Source organism: Myodes glareolus, chromosome 17 (assembly GCF_982192425.1).
Source record: "Myodes glareolus chromosome 17, mMyoGla1.1, whole genome shotgun sequence".
NCBI lineage: Eukaryota > Metazoa > Chordata > Mammalia > Rodentia > Cricetidae > Myodes > Myodes glareolus.
In genome coordinates, this window is record NC_142042.1 from 19,802,621 (window position 1) to 19,815,100 (window position 12,480).

General features: G+C 39.4%; 1 protein-coding gene across 4 annotated transcripts in view; it reads left to right on the forward strand.

Annotated features, from left to right (window-relative positions):
- Window positions 1-12,480, forward strand: part of Rap1gds1 (Rap1 GTPase-GDP dissociation stimulator 1) — a 131,545-nt gene that overhangs the window by 106,446 nt on the left and 12,619 nt on the right. For 2 of the 4 annotated variants that reach the window (XM_085677637.2, XM_085677639.2), the window contains 6 exons: window positions 1,302-1,427; window positions 5,889-6,032; window positions 6,500-6,631; window positions 9,273-9,407; window positions 10,565-10,690; window positions 11,402-11,541. In XM_085677637.2, the coding sequence (XP_085533763.1) occupies window positions 1,302-1,427; window positions 5,889-6,032; window positions 6,500-6,631; window positions 9,273-9,407; window positions 10,565-10,690; window positions 11,402-11,541 (803 nt within the window). The remainder of the gene's footprint in view (window positions 1-1,301; window positions 1,428-5,888; window positions 6,033-6,499; window positions 6,632-9,272; window positions 9,408-10,564; window positions 10,691-11,401; window positions 11,542-12,480) is intronic. The other 2 variants (XM_085677638.2, XM_085677640.2) reach the window with 1 other exon arrangement.

Below are 12,480 nucleotides of genomic sequence, written 5' to 3' on the forward strand. Positions count from 1 at the left end.
CTGGTGGCGGCTTGAAACATTAGATGTTTTGCCAATATTTTACATTCATTTCGTGACAGATAATAATTTGAAGCTGACGGGTCAAATAAAATACAAAGATGAGCGTTAGCTGTCTCTGCAGGACAGTGGTGCTCTAGAGAAAAGCTCTACCACGGTGTCCTGCACTGGGAAGTCCTCCTCCTTTGAAAGCTTACAAGTGGAGAAAAGAAAGCTGAGGCTGGTGAGGTTCGTGTCCCCTGACCTTAAAGGACAGTGAGTTCCAGGGAAGGAGAGACGGCCATCCTTGATAGGCGGGAGTGTACAAGCACACACAGGACCAGTTTCAATCCTTTCGTGGTTGTATTTCTACATCTTGTAAATGCTTCATCTTGAATAACGTGCGGCGCTATATGACTTCGTGGGAAGGAAGTTAAGCGGCCATCCTGACCTCGCCAGTGTTGTGGATTTGCAGGACTGAGAAGCAGAAGAGCGTTTCTGCATTGACTCCGTTTTATCCTTTGAGGAGAAAGGAGTTGCCAAAAGCATGCTCACACATAGGTGGAAGTAATAAGCCTTTAGGGATGCATCTGCTGTGTGTAAGTCAGAAGAGCGGAGACAGTGTAAACAGAGGAGGTGTTTAAGAAACTTGCTTATAGAAATGAAATTGAAAGGCAGGTGAAGAGGGGCTGCCCTGTGAGAAATGGGGGCATCCCAGTGCTGGCTGAGAGTGAATTCCGAGAGAGGAGAGCTGAGACCTGCTGAAGAAGACATGTGATGAGACTTCAAGAACACGGATGAACTGGCGTTGAAATAGTATCTGCGAGCTTGTGTCTCAGTGATAGAGGACACACACAAAGCCTTCAGTTTAATCTCTGACACTGCAAAAACTAACAACAAAAATACAGCGGTCATGTCAGAACCAGCACAAAAGCATTTCAATTAAGTTATACTCAAGATACAATGATGTCATCTTTTATTCAGCAATGTAAAATACAGTTTGTTATGAACAATTTTCTTCTTTGCGTGAAAGCCTTGAAAGGATGAATTTATAACTCAGTAATTTTACCGTTGCTATAGCTACCTATATATTACGCCAGTGAACATTTGTTATGACCACAAATGTAACTGGGTCAGAACATCCTCTCTAAAGCTTGAGACACTTTCTTCTTCAGGGGCATTAGAAATCAGTTTGATTGTTTTCTGTATCTGAGAGCATTTGTGTTCATTAATGGTACAAAGTTCTTGAGTGTCAACAGTAACAGAAAAGAAATTTCCGGGTTTAATTTTGTTTGCTTACTCTAAGTTTTTCTCTTATTTTTCAGAGTCAAGTAAAGAACAGTTTGCTAGTACAAACATTGCTGAGGAGCTGGTAAAACTTTTCAAGAAACAAATAGAACATGATAAAAGAGAAATGATTTTTGAAGTTCTAGCTCCTCTGGCAGAAAACGGTAAGGGAAAACCACCTTTTGATGTTTGATCATGTAGAGCTTCTCAGGTTCTTTAATGCCGGGTCTTAACTGAGAGCTCGTCTTTGGGCTATTCATGTTGTTATATTTTATTTTTGTATCTCTAACTTTGATAAAGATAGCTTTATTATCTATTCCATGACTGTATCTGAGTTTAGAGAGGCTGCTTTCCAAGTTTGATGTTAAAGTCTTAGCACAGATGCTTCTGCAGTTAGTTCTGCTCTACCATAGAAGACAGATGAGGGCTGAAGAGCTGGCTCAATGGATAAGGTCTTTGCCACTCAAGTATTAGGACCCGGGACCCCTGTAAAAGTCGAGTGTGGCAGTGGGGAGAGATGGGAATGGGGGGATCCCTGGATGGTGATGGCCAGTTCAGTGAGCGATCTTGTCTCAGAAAACAGGGTGGGGAATGGCTTAGGGAGCCACACAGTGTTGTCCTCTGGCCTCCGCATGCATTGTCACACAGAGACATACAGTTTTTAAGAAGACAAATGAAGTAAGAGACTGAACTCCACTTCAAACCCTGTAAAGACTCAAGAGAATAAGAGCTAGGATTTCTAGGCCTGTCAACAGTAGGGATGTTGGTGAATCACACCTTCTTTGGGCAAAAATATCTTAAGAGACAGACCCAAAAAGATAGGAGCAAATCTGGAAACAATCCCATTGTACAAGTGATTTTTCAAATACCTTGTCTTCTACATATTTAGAGGAGTCAGACATTAACAAGGCAACCCACAAAACAGAGAGCACCAACCTCCAGGTACTACAATTATTAGCCATTGATTTAAAGCCAGGATCGTGGGAGCTAGATTGATCGTGCTTGCTAGACAAGTGTGAGGACCTAAGTTCAAATCCTAGAACCCACATAAACCCATTCATCTGTAACTCTAGTACTGCTGGAGCAAAATGGGAGGCAGTAGCCTGATATGCCCGGCAATTAATGAGAGACTGTCTGAAACAAAGCAAAAGATGACAACCAACACTTGATTTTGTCTGTTGGCCTCTATGTGTACACCATGAACATCCACACTCAGAGAGACATGCACACACACAGAGAAGACTAAAGCTGTTCGCTTACTATGTTCAGAGAGATGAAAAGGCAAGCTTGAAAAAGATCAGAATGAAAATTATAAATAATAATATAACCCAGCCAATTTTAAAATAGCATTGAAATTTCCAAGTTGAAATTTCCAACCAAACTTAAGTACTTGGTGGCAGCTTTAAAGCAGGTTCAAGACAGTGGAATTCGGGAGCCCGTGAACTGAAGCACAGGTAGAAGAGAAATCCTGGGTGGAGGCTAAAGAGAAGGAGAGAGTTACAAAAGGGAAGGTTGCTCACTTATCTTCCTTTGTTGTTGTTTTTAGCCCCAAAAGAGAGGAGATGTTTTGGGACGGGACGGTGCAGAGTGCTGGTGGAAAAGATCTGAAATTGCAAAGATCACCACGTTCATGCAGGCAGCCAGGGCCACCAGAGAGTCACAGGGCTCTTGAAAGGAAAGGAAAAGTGCACATAATTTAAGATATACCACAGAGGAAAAGAAAGACTTCTTGCTAAACAATACTGCGAATATGGGGGGAAATACAGTAGAAGACATTTCCATTGCTTTTTTTATTTTTCTTTTCTGACAGGCTCTCCTATTATGTAGCTCTGGATGTCCTGGCACTTACTATGTAGATCAGACTGTCCACGAACTCACAGAGATACACCTGTCTCTGCCTTTCGAATGCTGCTATTAAAGACATGTATTGTTACACGTAGTTCCCCATATATTTTTAAAATAGATTTCAGATAAGGTACTGACTTCAATTTGAGATTTAAAGCTAGAAAAATTATCTTAAAATATATGGGAAGGCAGTCCTTATACCAAGCCTGAAAACCTTAGTTCAGTCCCCAAAGCCACGTAGCATAAGTAGAGAATCAATTTCTGCAGGCTCTCCTCTGTTTCTCCATGGGCGTTCATTCCCCCTCTCTATCCCATGTCCCCCTAGCCACACATACACAAAATAAGTAACCCCTTTTTTATTTTAAAGTAAAATGCAAAAACTGAGAAAGACATATTTGAGTTATATCAAGTTAAATGAAAAGTAAGTCAGGGCTGATGTAGCTCAGTAGCCTGGAATGCATGAGGCCCCGTGCTCGATCCCCAACACACACACATAAATAGTAATAAGAAAAGACAACACTAAACTCGTTTTTAGGAATGGTTATTTCTTTGGTGAGATAATAAAGTATGGAGGTGACTTATCGTAACACCCAGGGCATTGGCGTGAGAGATACAAAGGGCAGGCCTTGTGATCAGAATGAGAGATATAGGAAGGGACGTCTTAGATTGAAGGCAGTTTATTGGTCTGAGTAATTGTCTTTTTCACAGTTGCTTATGTTTATGTGTGTTTTTTCTGCATGTATGGCTTTTCTCTGGCTTTTAAATAAAGGCTATATGATAGAGAATCTTGATTGCCAGATTGGTTGATCTGGGTTGAGAAGCTCCTAGGATTAAAGCATACTGTGTGAGTGTGTGTGTCTGTGTGTGTGTGTGCGCGCACGCGCGCGCGTATGTCCAAAGACGATTAACTAAGGGGGCCTTAACTGTGCAAAAGCTCCCTAGTGATGGTACCCCACCCCAGTGTGGCTGACTAAAACATGAACCCAAACAACCTGCCTTTATTTACTTGATGTACTGCAGGCTATTTAATATATATGCATATGTGATCTACCTTATACATTCACACATACCATATAAAGAAGTGGTAAGGATAGTCCTTGTGTAAAATGGGGTTGATAAATGTGCTAGGTCTACTTTGCCATAATGTCTGACTGCTCTTCACTAAGGCCATTTGAGATCATTAAATCTGTGGTTACAGTCAGACTATAAGAAAGATCTGTCACCTTCATCCTGCACATTTTACATGTCCTAAATGCCTTACATCTCACTCTTCAGAGAGAAGCTTCTTTTTCATCTCATTAGGTGGTTCTGCACAATGCAAATGTTACCCTTATCTTCAAGTCTTCTACCAAAGAATCACTGTGCCTCCTTACAGAGTTCAACGGGGCAGGATTTTCCTTTACCGCTTGCTTTCTCATGCCCCTAAATTGTGTTGAATAGCTGTGCAGGGGGCAGATGGACAGACCTTTGAAAACTTGTTTCTGTATTAATTATTTGCATCCTGTTTATGATCTCTTTCCTTTGCTATAGGAGCAGAGTAATTGTCACTTTGTATATGTGTGGTTCAAGGCTGTAACTTTTCTAATACTTTTTTTCATAATAGTTTTCAATTATAGTTTCTGCACATGTGTATGTAGTCCTAATGTTCTGTAACCAAGGAAACAACCTACCTTAAGTATGGCCCAATACAGGTGCATTTAAAAAAAAAGTTTTTTGTGTACTCAAAAATATTCAAACTAAAATTAATAATCCTGGTGATAATAAAAAAAAGTTTAAAATTTCCATGCTGCAGTTACCTAAAAGAACAAACATTAAGTATATGTGTATTTTAAGCTCCTTCTTCCACAAGGCAAACTGGAATTGCCATTGCTGTGTGTGACACCCATACCGTCCGTGGAAACCAATAACTCAAAATCCAGCTGAAACACTAAAATGTAAACTTAAATGTCTTACAAAGAGAAGAGAGATAAGGTTACAAACATAAAGTCCTCAAGAACACAGTGGTATTATAGTAGTCTAAGATATTAGCACTATAAAAAGACAGTGTGGAGGTGAAGTTACCATTGCAGTCAGGTTTTTTGAAATGAAACTATTATTAATCTTTCTGAAATACAAACTTTATCAATTAGCCATGAGAGAACTTTTCTTTTTCCTTTTAACTGTATTAGAAACATTTTAAAGATATATTAGGAAATAGAATTTAGTGCAAGGAACCACCATGTACCTGTATTCCAAAAACAGTTTACATTCATGAAAACTTGAAGCTCATAAACCACACTAGAAAAACTCCATCCATGCGAATACCAAACGAAGTCTACTTGTGTATAGGTTCAGATTTTCTAATAGTTCCATAATTTTGATAGCTTTTTATTCAAAACCAGTAATAGGTATATTTTAACTTCACATAACAAATACATATGTGTATTGTAGACGTGTGTGTAATATACTGCTGCCTTTTACATAATCACAATATCTAAATGAACAGTGATATTGGTTATTGTCAGAGCTACAAGAGACATGGTGTGCTTGGGCTCTGTAAGACATTTGAGAGGATAATTTTAAATAGAAAAGTGAATTAAGTTTTGTGTAATCAAGCTGGACCATCAAGTACTTCATCCTGAGATTTAGCCAAGTATTCAAAGTGTTAAGTGTTTTGTTTTGTATCACAACTAAGTCGTGCGTTAACTTAAAATGCGCTGGCTAAAATTCTCCGTGACAGGTCACGTATACCGAGGGCCCTGTGTCATCAAAACTGACGATCTGTTTGCATTGCTCCTCAGATGCTATTAAACTGCAGCTGGTTGAAGCAGGGTTGGCAGAGGGTCTGCTAGAGATTGTTCAGCAGAAGGTGGGTAGTGACAAAGAGGACGACATTGCTGAGCTGAAAACGGCGTCCGATCTAATGGTTTTGTTACTTCTTGGAGGTGAGTTTTAACGTCTGCCATCAAAGAACATGGTCACCAGATATTTTTAGACCTGTCGTGCCTTTTGTGAGCATGGCACTTGGCATCTTCTTATTTTTTTTTATCTCGCTTACTGTTGCTGTGGTTGTTTTGAAACCTTATATACACCGCGAAAAGAACAAGAGATAAATTCAAGAAAAAGTTAAGTCTTGGCTGTCTTCCAGTGTTTGAAGACCTGTCATACGGAAGAGACAGTTATGATACCAGAGTACTAAGAGCTGGCTGGACCTTGGAAATCGAGCTACACAATTTATAACTTTTAGTGTCTAATTTCTACTAATAACCTATTACAAGATTTTTCCTCTTATGAACTTATTATTTTGTGAGGCGTCTAGTTTCCTAGGTGGATATCCACTTTGGAGCATACATGGGTTTGTTACTCCTAGTTATGTTCACCTTATTTAACTATCTGTTTCCTTTCCCTCCAGATGAATCCATGCAGAAACTTTTTGAAGGAGGGAAGGGCAGTGTGTTCCAGAGGGTCCTTTCCTGGATCCCGTCGAATAACCACCAGCTGCAGCTTGCTGGGGCATTAGCAATTGCAAATTTTGCCAGGAATGGTATGCATATTAGTTATTCCTTGTAATAAAGTGTTCCAGAATTTTTAAGTTTCTGCTTTTCTGGCTCATATTCCAAAAGTGTACAGTCCTGTCGAAAACCAGCAGAGTGTAGAGCTGCTGATTTCCTCCCCGGGTTCGGTCAGGTGGCCTCAGCATAGCGAAAGGGATCTTAGGACATCTTTAATCTGAGAAAAGACTCACACGTTCACAGCTCCAGTCTTGCCTCTTGATTGTTCTGCTTTAATTCTACTTTTCTTGTCCTAACTGTCTATAATTTCTTAGCTCTAATTCTGTCTCAATTTTAATTCCAATTTCTATTCTCTGTTACAATTCATTCTTATTTTAATTACTCTACATTCTTTTTTCTTCTTTTTCATTTTCCTTCATTCTTTCTTCTTTCAGAATCTCTACCCTTCCCATCTTATTTCTTCCCAATCTCATTTCTTCTGCTGTTACTGATCCCCAAGCATATGCATATTATTAACTCATTAACTCATTAGCGACTTGTTAGTAATAAAAAATACAAGGAAAATTCTCAGGGATTCAGGCATTCTCTAAAGAAATGTAGCAAAACTTATCAGCCAGTTGTAAACAACCACAACTGCAGCTATGTGGTGGTTCCCACTGTCTCTTAAAGGGGCCACTATAGGTTACAAAGGGAGAAAACTAAACCATTGAGAGATCTAAAGAAAAGTCAAAGAATACAGGCGTTATTTTACATTTCTTCAGTGTGATTAATATCTGGGCATGGTTAGTCAGTTAGGTGCTATTGATCTCTTGAAAGATTCTGATATAACAAGGGGCCGCCCTAATTCATCATAAATCTTTGAAGGACTTAGATCTAGCAAGGCCAGACACCTGCAGTTCTGCTCTGTGAAAGCCCCCTGTGATCTCTCCCTGAGGACTTCTGTCTGGACAACTCATCCTGTCAGTTAATTATAGAGAACAGGCTTCTGAGTTATTTTAATTAAGTGTGGGACAAAAGGTTTGACTGTCTTATTTGCCAGAATACACAGTTTGGGAAAAAAGTCATCGTAATAGAACACAGGAAAATTCTGTCTGACGTGAGAGGAACATAGTGCTTAAGAGTCCCAGAGCTGAGTTAGGAGGGGAGCATGTTATCACACAAGAGAATGTGCACTTACAGACAGCCAGCTATTCAGAAGGCAGTGTTTTTCATTTTCATGGGCCCTGCCTTTGTGAATTTAACCTCCATCAGATGTGTAAGTGTTGGCCTTCTAAATGTCAGCTGTTCTGCTGTGTAACCTAGTGGATCCCTTGGTTAATCTGTTAATATTTGTTTGTTGTTTCCTTAATCTTTTAGAAGTCTGAAATATTTGTAGTGACTTTACTAACAAATGACACATTTTGTATAGTCAACTGCATTCTGAAGTTTAAAGATCAGTGATCATGTATTGGATTTGAATACTTTGCACTTCTGATTTAGTGAACGTGAGCATATCTATCTGATGGGGGGATATGTATCTTTCCCAGACATGTTATTTTGTACAGTGGGATATTGTTTGTATTTTAATAATCTGTCCTGAAGACCAGAAGCAAAGCTAAAGCCACTACAGGTCAGGTAATGGTGACACACACCTTTAATCCCACAATTTGGGAGACAGAAGCAGATGGATCTCTGTGAGTTCAAGATGACCCTACACAAGATCAATACAGAAACAAATGCAGGTGGTGGTGGTGGCTCACACTTTTAATCCCAGTCCTAGGGAGTCACATCTTTTATCCCAGCACTAGAAGAAATATAAAATGGAGGAAAGAGAGGCTTAGTCCATAGTTGCTCAGCCTTGGCAGAGGTAAGACTTCTCTAGTGGCTTGGCTGCCTTGCTTTTCTGGTTTTCAGGTTGAACCCCAATTTTTGTCTCTGAATTTTTATTATTCATGCTACAATTTGGGCTTTAATAATCTGAATATTCATTCTTGAGTTATTGTATTATACCCTTATAACCCATGAAATTTACATATGAATGATCCTATGGATGTACAGTATTTAGTTTAATAATATTTCAACAGAACTGGACCTCTTAGTTTGTAAATCTGATACCCTTGATAGTTAATCTAAGAACTCTTATGTTTAGGAAATGTGGAGTTTTTCTAGTTCAATTTTACTCCAATGTGAACTATTCATATATAACACAGGTTGAGTGTCCCTTAATTCAGTATGTTTCAGACCTGAAGCGTTGGAGAGTTTGGATTTTCTCAGATTTGGGGATATTTATTAGGCAATATCTTGGTCAGAAGACCCAAACCTAAACATGATATTTATTTATCATGTTTATCTTTTACACTTTGTGTATAGTGTAAGAATAATTTTAGATGATATTTTTAGTCTATCCTAATTGTTGGCTGATCACACCAATTCAGTTACAGAGATTCATGTCTGTACCAAAACTTTCAGACTTTAGAACATTCCAGACTTTGAGGTCTTGCTCCAGAAGTTCAACCTATAGTCTATCATGGCTGACTTATTTCCTCCTCCCTTCTCTTTAGAACTCTTTAGTTATCTGAGACTGGCAGAGTATTCGGTTTTGATATAGATCGGTGGAGAGTTTAAACGATTTAGTGCTATAAGAAACTTAAACACATTTTTATAACGGAGGAACTGTGCCTTTGTTTTGTATAGATGGGAACTGTATTCATATGGTAGACAATGGAATTGTAGAAAAGCTCATGGACTTGCTGGACAGACATGTGGAAGATGGCAACGTGACTGTGCAGCACGCAGCACTAAGTGCCCTCAGGAATCTAGCCATTCCAGGTAAGGTAAAGCAGCCACGTGGTGTGTGGACCTCCCTGTCAGCGAATGGGGGAGAGCCCGCTGTTGGGGCACATGCCTTTAATCCCCGCACTTGAGGGGCACAATGGTTGTTAGTGGCCAGTCTCATAGAAGTAGTGAGTTCCAGGCCTGCCATGGCTACATGGTGAGACACGGTTTCACAAGGGTGGGGGAGGGGCTAGGAAGAGCCTTGTTTGCTCATCTTTTCCTAGCTGAGAAATGGAAACTATACATTAAGTCTGTTTTCTGAGACAATACACAACTGATCTCTTGAGATAACTAAATGAACTGATCAACTTTTATGAGCTCTTGGCTTTTCATTATATCACATGCCTATGGTTTCTTAGGCATGTTCAGGTGGAGTAAGTAAGATCAGTGAACAAGGTCCCCTAAAGAATAGTTTCGTCAGGTAGTGAGGTCCTTTTTGTTTTCTTTCATCCCTTGGGCAGATAGATAGTTTTTGTAAATCTTTGTGTTAACAGTTTTGAACTGTAGAATGACACTTTTAGAGAAAATGACATTGGTGATTTTTAAGATTAATTCTTTTATTCTACTTCCTAAAATTAAATTTCTGACAGAGTAAAATAGTAAAATAACAAGAAGATCCAGTCCATATGTATTGGATTTGTGTAGCATATTGATAATATTTAATAGTGTCTCACATTTATATTAGTAAGTGATACAGAAAAACACTGAAGAGTACTTTGTAAGATGTAACATTTTCAGGTTTTCTTTACACATTTTCTAACTCAGTGCTTTAAAATTAGGTTTTAAAAACTAGTATGATTTTTGTTTGTTATTCCCATAAGCAGGATACGTACATCTACCAAATCTTACTGTTTATTTGTCCTCCCCCACCCCCCATGGGCAGTAGGTGTTGAGGTAAATTGTCTCCCAGGCTGGTCTCAACGTTGTCATATAGTGTCTGAGGACCTCAAACTCCTGAGCCTCCTGCCTCGCCATGTCATGCCCTTACTGCTGACATACACCAGCATGCCCAACCACCTCACTCTTCACATTTCTAAGCAGAGAAATATAAAACAGGGTCTTAAAGCTAGGAAGTGCTAGATGTGTGTTGAATTCAATGTTTATTGAAACTGTTTATCACCATTTTAAACATAGTCTCTTTTTCTTTCTAGTTGTAAATAAAGCAAAGATGTTATCAGCCGGGGTCACAGAGACAGTTTTGAAATTCCTTAAATCTGAAATGCCCCCGGTTCAGTTCAAACTCCTGGGGACGCTAAGAATGTTGATAGATGCACAAGGTAAGAGAAATGGTTTCCAAGCCTCATTCTTGGCACATGTGCTTAAAAGAGACTTAAGTTTCTAGCTGTCAGAATTATGGAATTGAAAAGTAAATCGAAAACAAAAGTTTAAAAGAAATTGATTTTAGACTTAATTCTTATACCAAATGATTTCGAGTAACAATCATGTTATATATTATTATTAACACCTAATTAAGTTTCTGTATGTTGATGTCTTACTACTTTGCCTTAGATATTTCATACCCATGAAATGCCTATCTTGCCATGTTTGCCTATCTTGAAAACCATGCTTTAGTACAGCAATGGCAAACATTTTTAATTATTTTGTAGTTTTCTATTTGAAGAAATTAATAAAGACCACTTCTAGGAGTGAACTCTGTTGTTCTTCTATGTTTTCTAATTCTTCATCCTTTGTCTTGGTTGTTTGGAGTCCTTTGGAACCCCATTTGTTACAGTCTGCCAGCACACTGACTGTTAGGCTTAACCAGGAATGTGAAGTTCCTTGTTTTTATGTTTATGTGAAAGTCTGTAGCGTTACTGAATAAGCTAAATAGCCCATCAGGCAGGGAGCATTTGTAGCCCTTGCTTTTATAAAATGGTTGCGCTGGTTTTTTTTTTAGACCTATAATTTTCCATCCTGCACCTGTTCTCCTGTCAGCTGATTGCCTATCAGTGATTTAGTCTGGTTTTCGTTTGCCTTGTTTTCTATAGCAGAAGCTGCTGAACAACTGGGAAAGAATGCTAAATTGGTGGAGCGTTTGGTGGAGTGGTGTGAAGCCAAAGATCATGCTGGTGTGATGGGAGAGTCAAACCGACTGCTCTCGGCCCTCATACGACACAGTAAATCAAAAGTAAGTTCCAGAGGAAGCCGTACACTGTCGAGCATTAGAGTGGTCCTTGTGGAAGCCAGCATTGTAGGTTTTGCACCGTGTACTTACATATTTATGTATTTTCTATAAATATGCTACTCCCCATTCCCTGCAGGAAGTAAAGATTGAGGCTTTTATTTAATTTCATTGCACCATACTTAAAGGTAAGGCTTTGGTAGTAGGAGCTGAGGGAGAAAGTAGAGAAGGGCTTTGTCAGCAAAGACATGTAGATATGTACAGCCAGGTGTCAAAAGGCGTGGTTTTAAATGCAAACAGCAATTGCAGATCTGTTGGAGAGCGTAGATGGTGTAGTAGAATTAGGATGAATTATATGCCAAGTATGTGGGTTGGATTCTCCAGAAAAGTCGGTCTGCCACCCCCTTCCCTCCAATACTACTGGGATTAAATCAGGCCTGGGGACACTAGGACATATTCTACCAATGAGCTATATCCCTAACCTTTTAGACAGTGTTTCATTGTCTTGCCCAGATCGGCCTTGAGAAGGCTGGGATTTGAAGCACGTGACACCATACCCAGAAGAAGTATAAACTTCCTGAAGGGTTTTAACCAGCAAAGTGTCATTATTTCATGTCTGTTTATAAAAATCACTTTAGAGTTTAATTTAAAGCAAGAGGCACATAAGAGATGATGTCGTTTGTGGTTGAGCTTTTTAACTGCTATTATCATCTCGTTGTTCCAACAAGAGGTTTTTTTCACATCTCGGTCCAGGTGGGTGGTAACAGTGAAGACGGGAAACAGGACCTGGCAAGGCATAGGCAGTCTGATTGGCTGGCCTCTCTGCTAGGGATACAGAAGCAGGCAGTTTTTCAGTTAGTTTGAGGCTTGGTACCAGATAGGGCATGCCAGTCATCCAAACAACACACAGGAGACCAGCTCAGGCTCCCTCGCTTCTGTATTCTA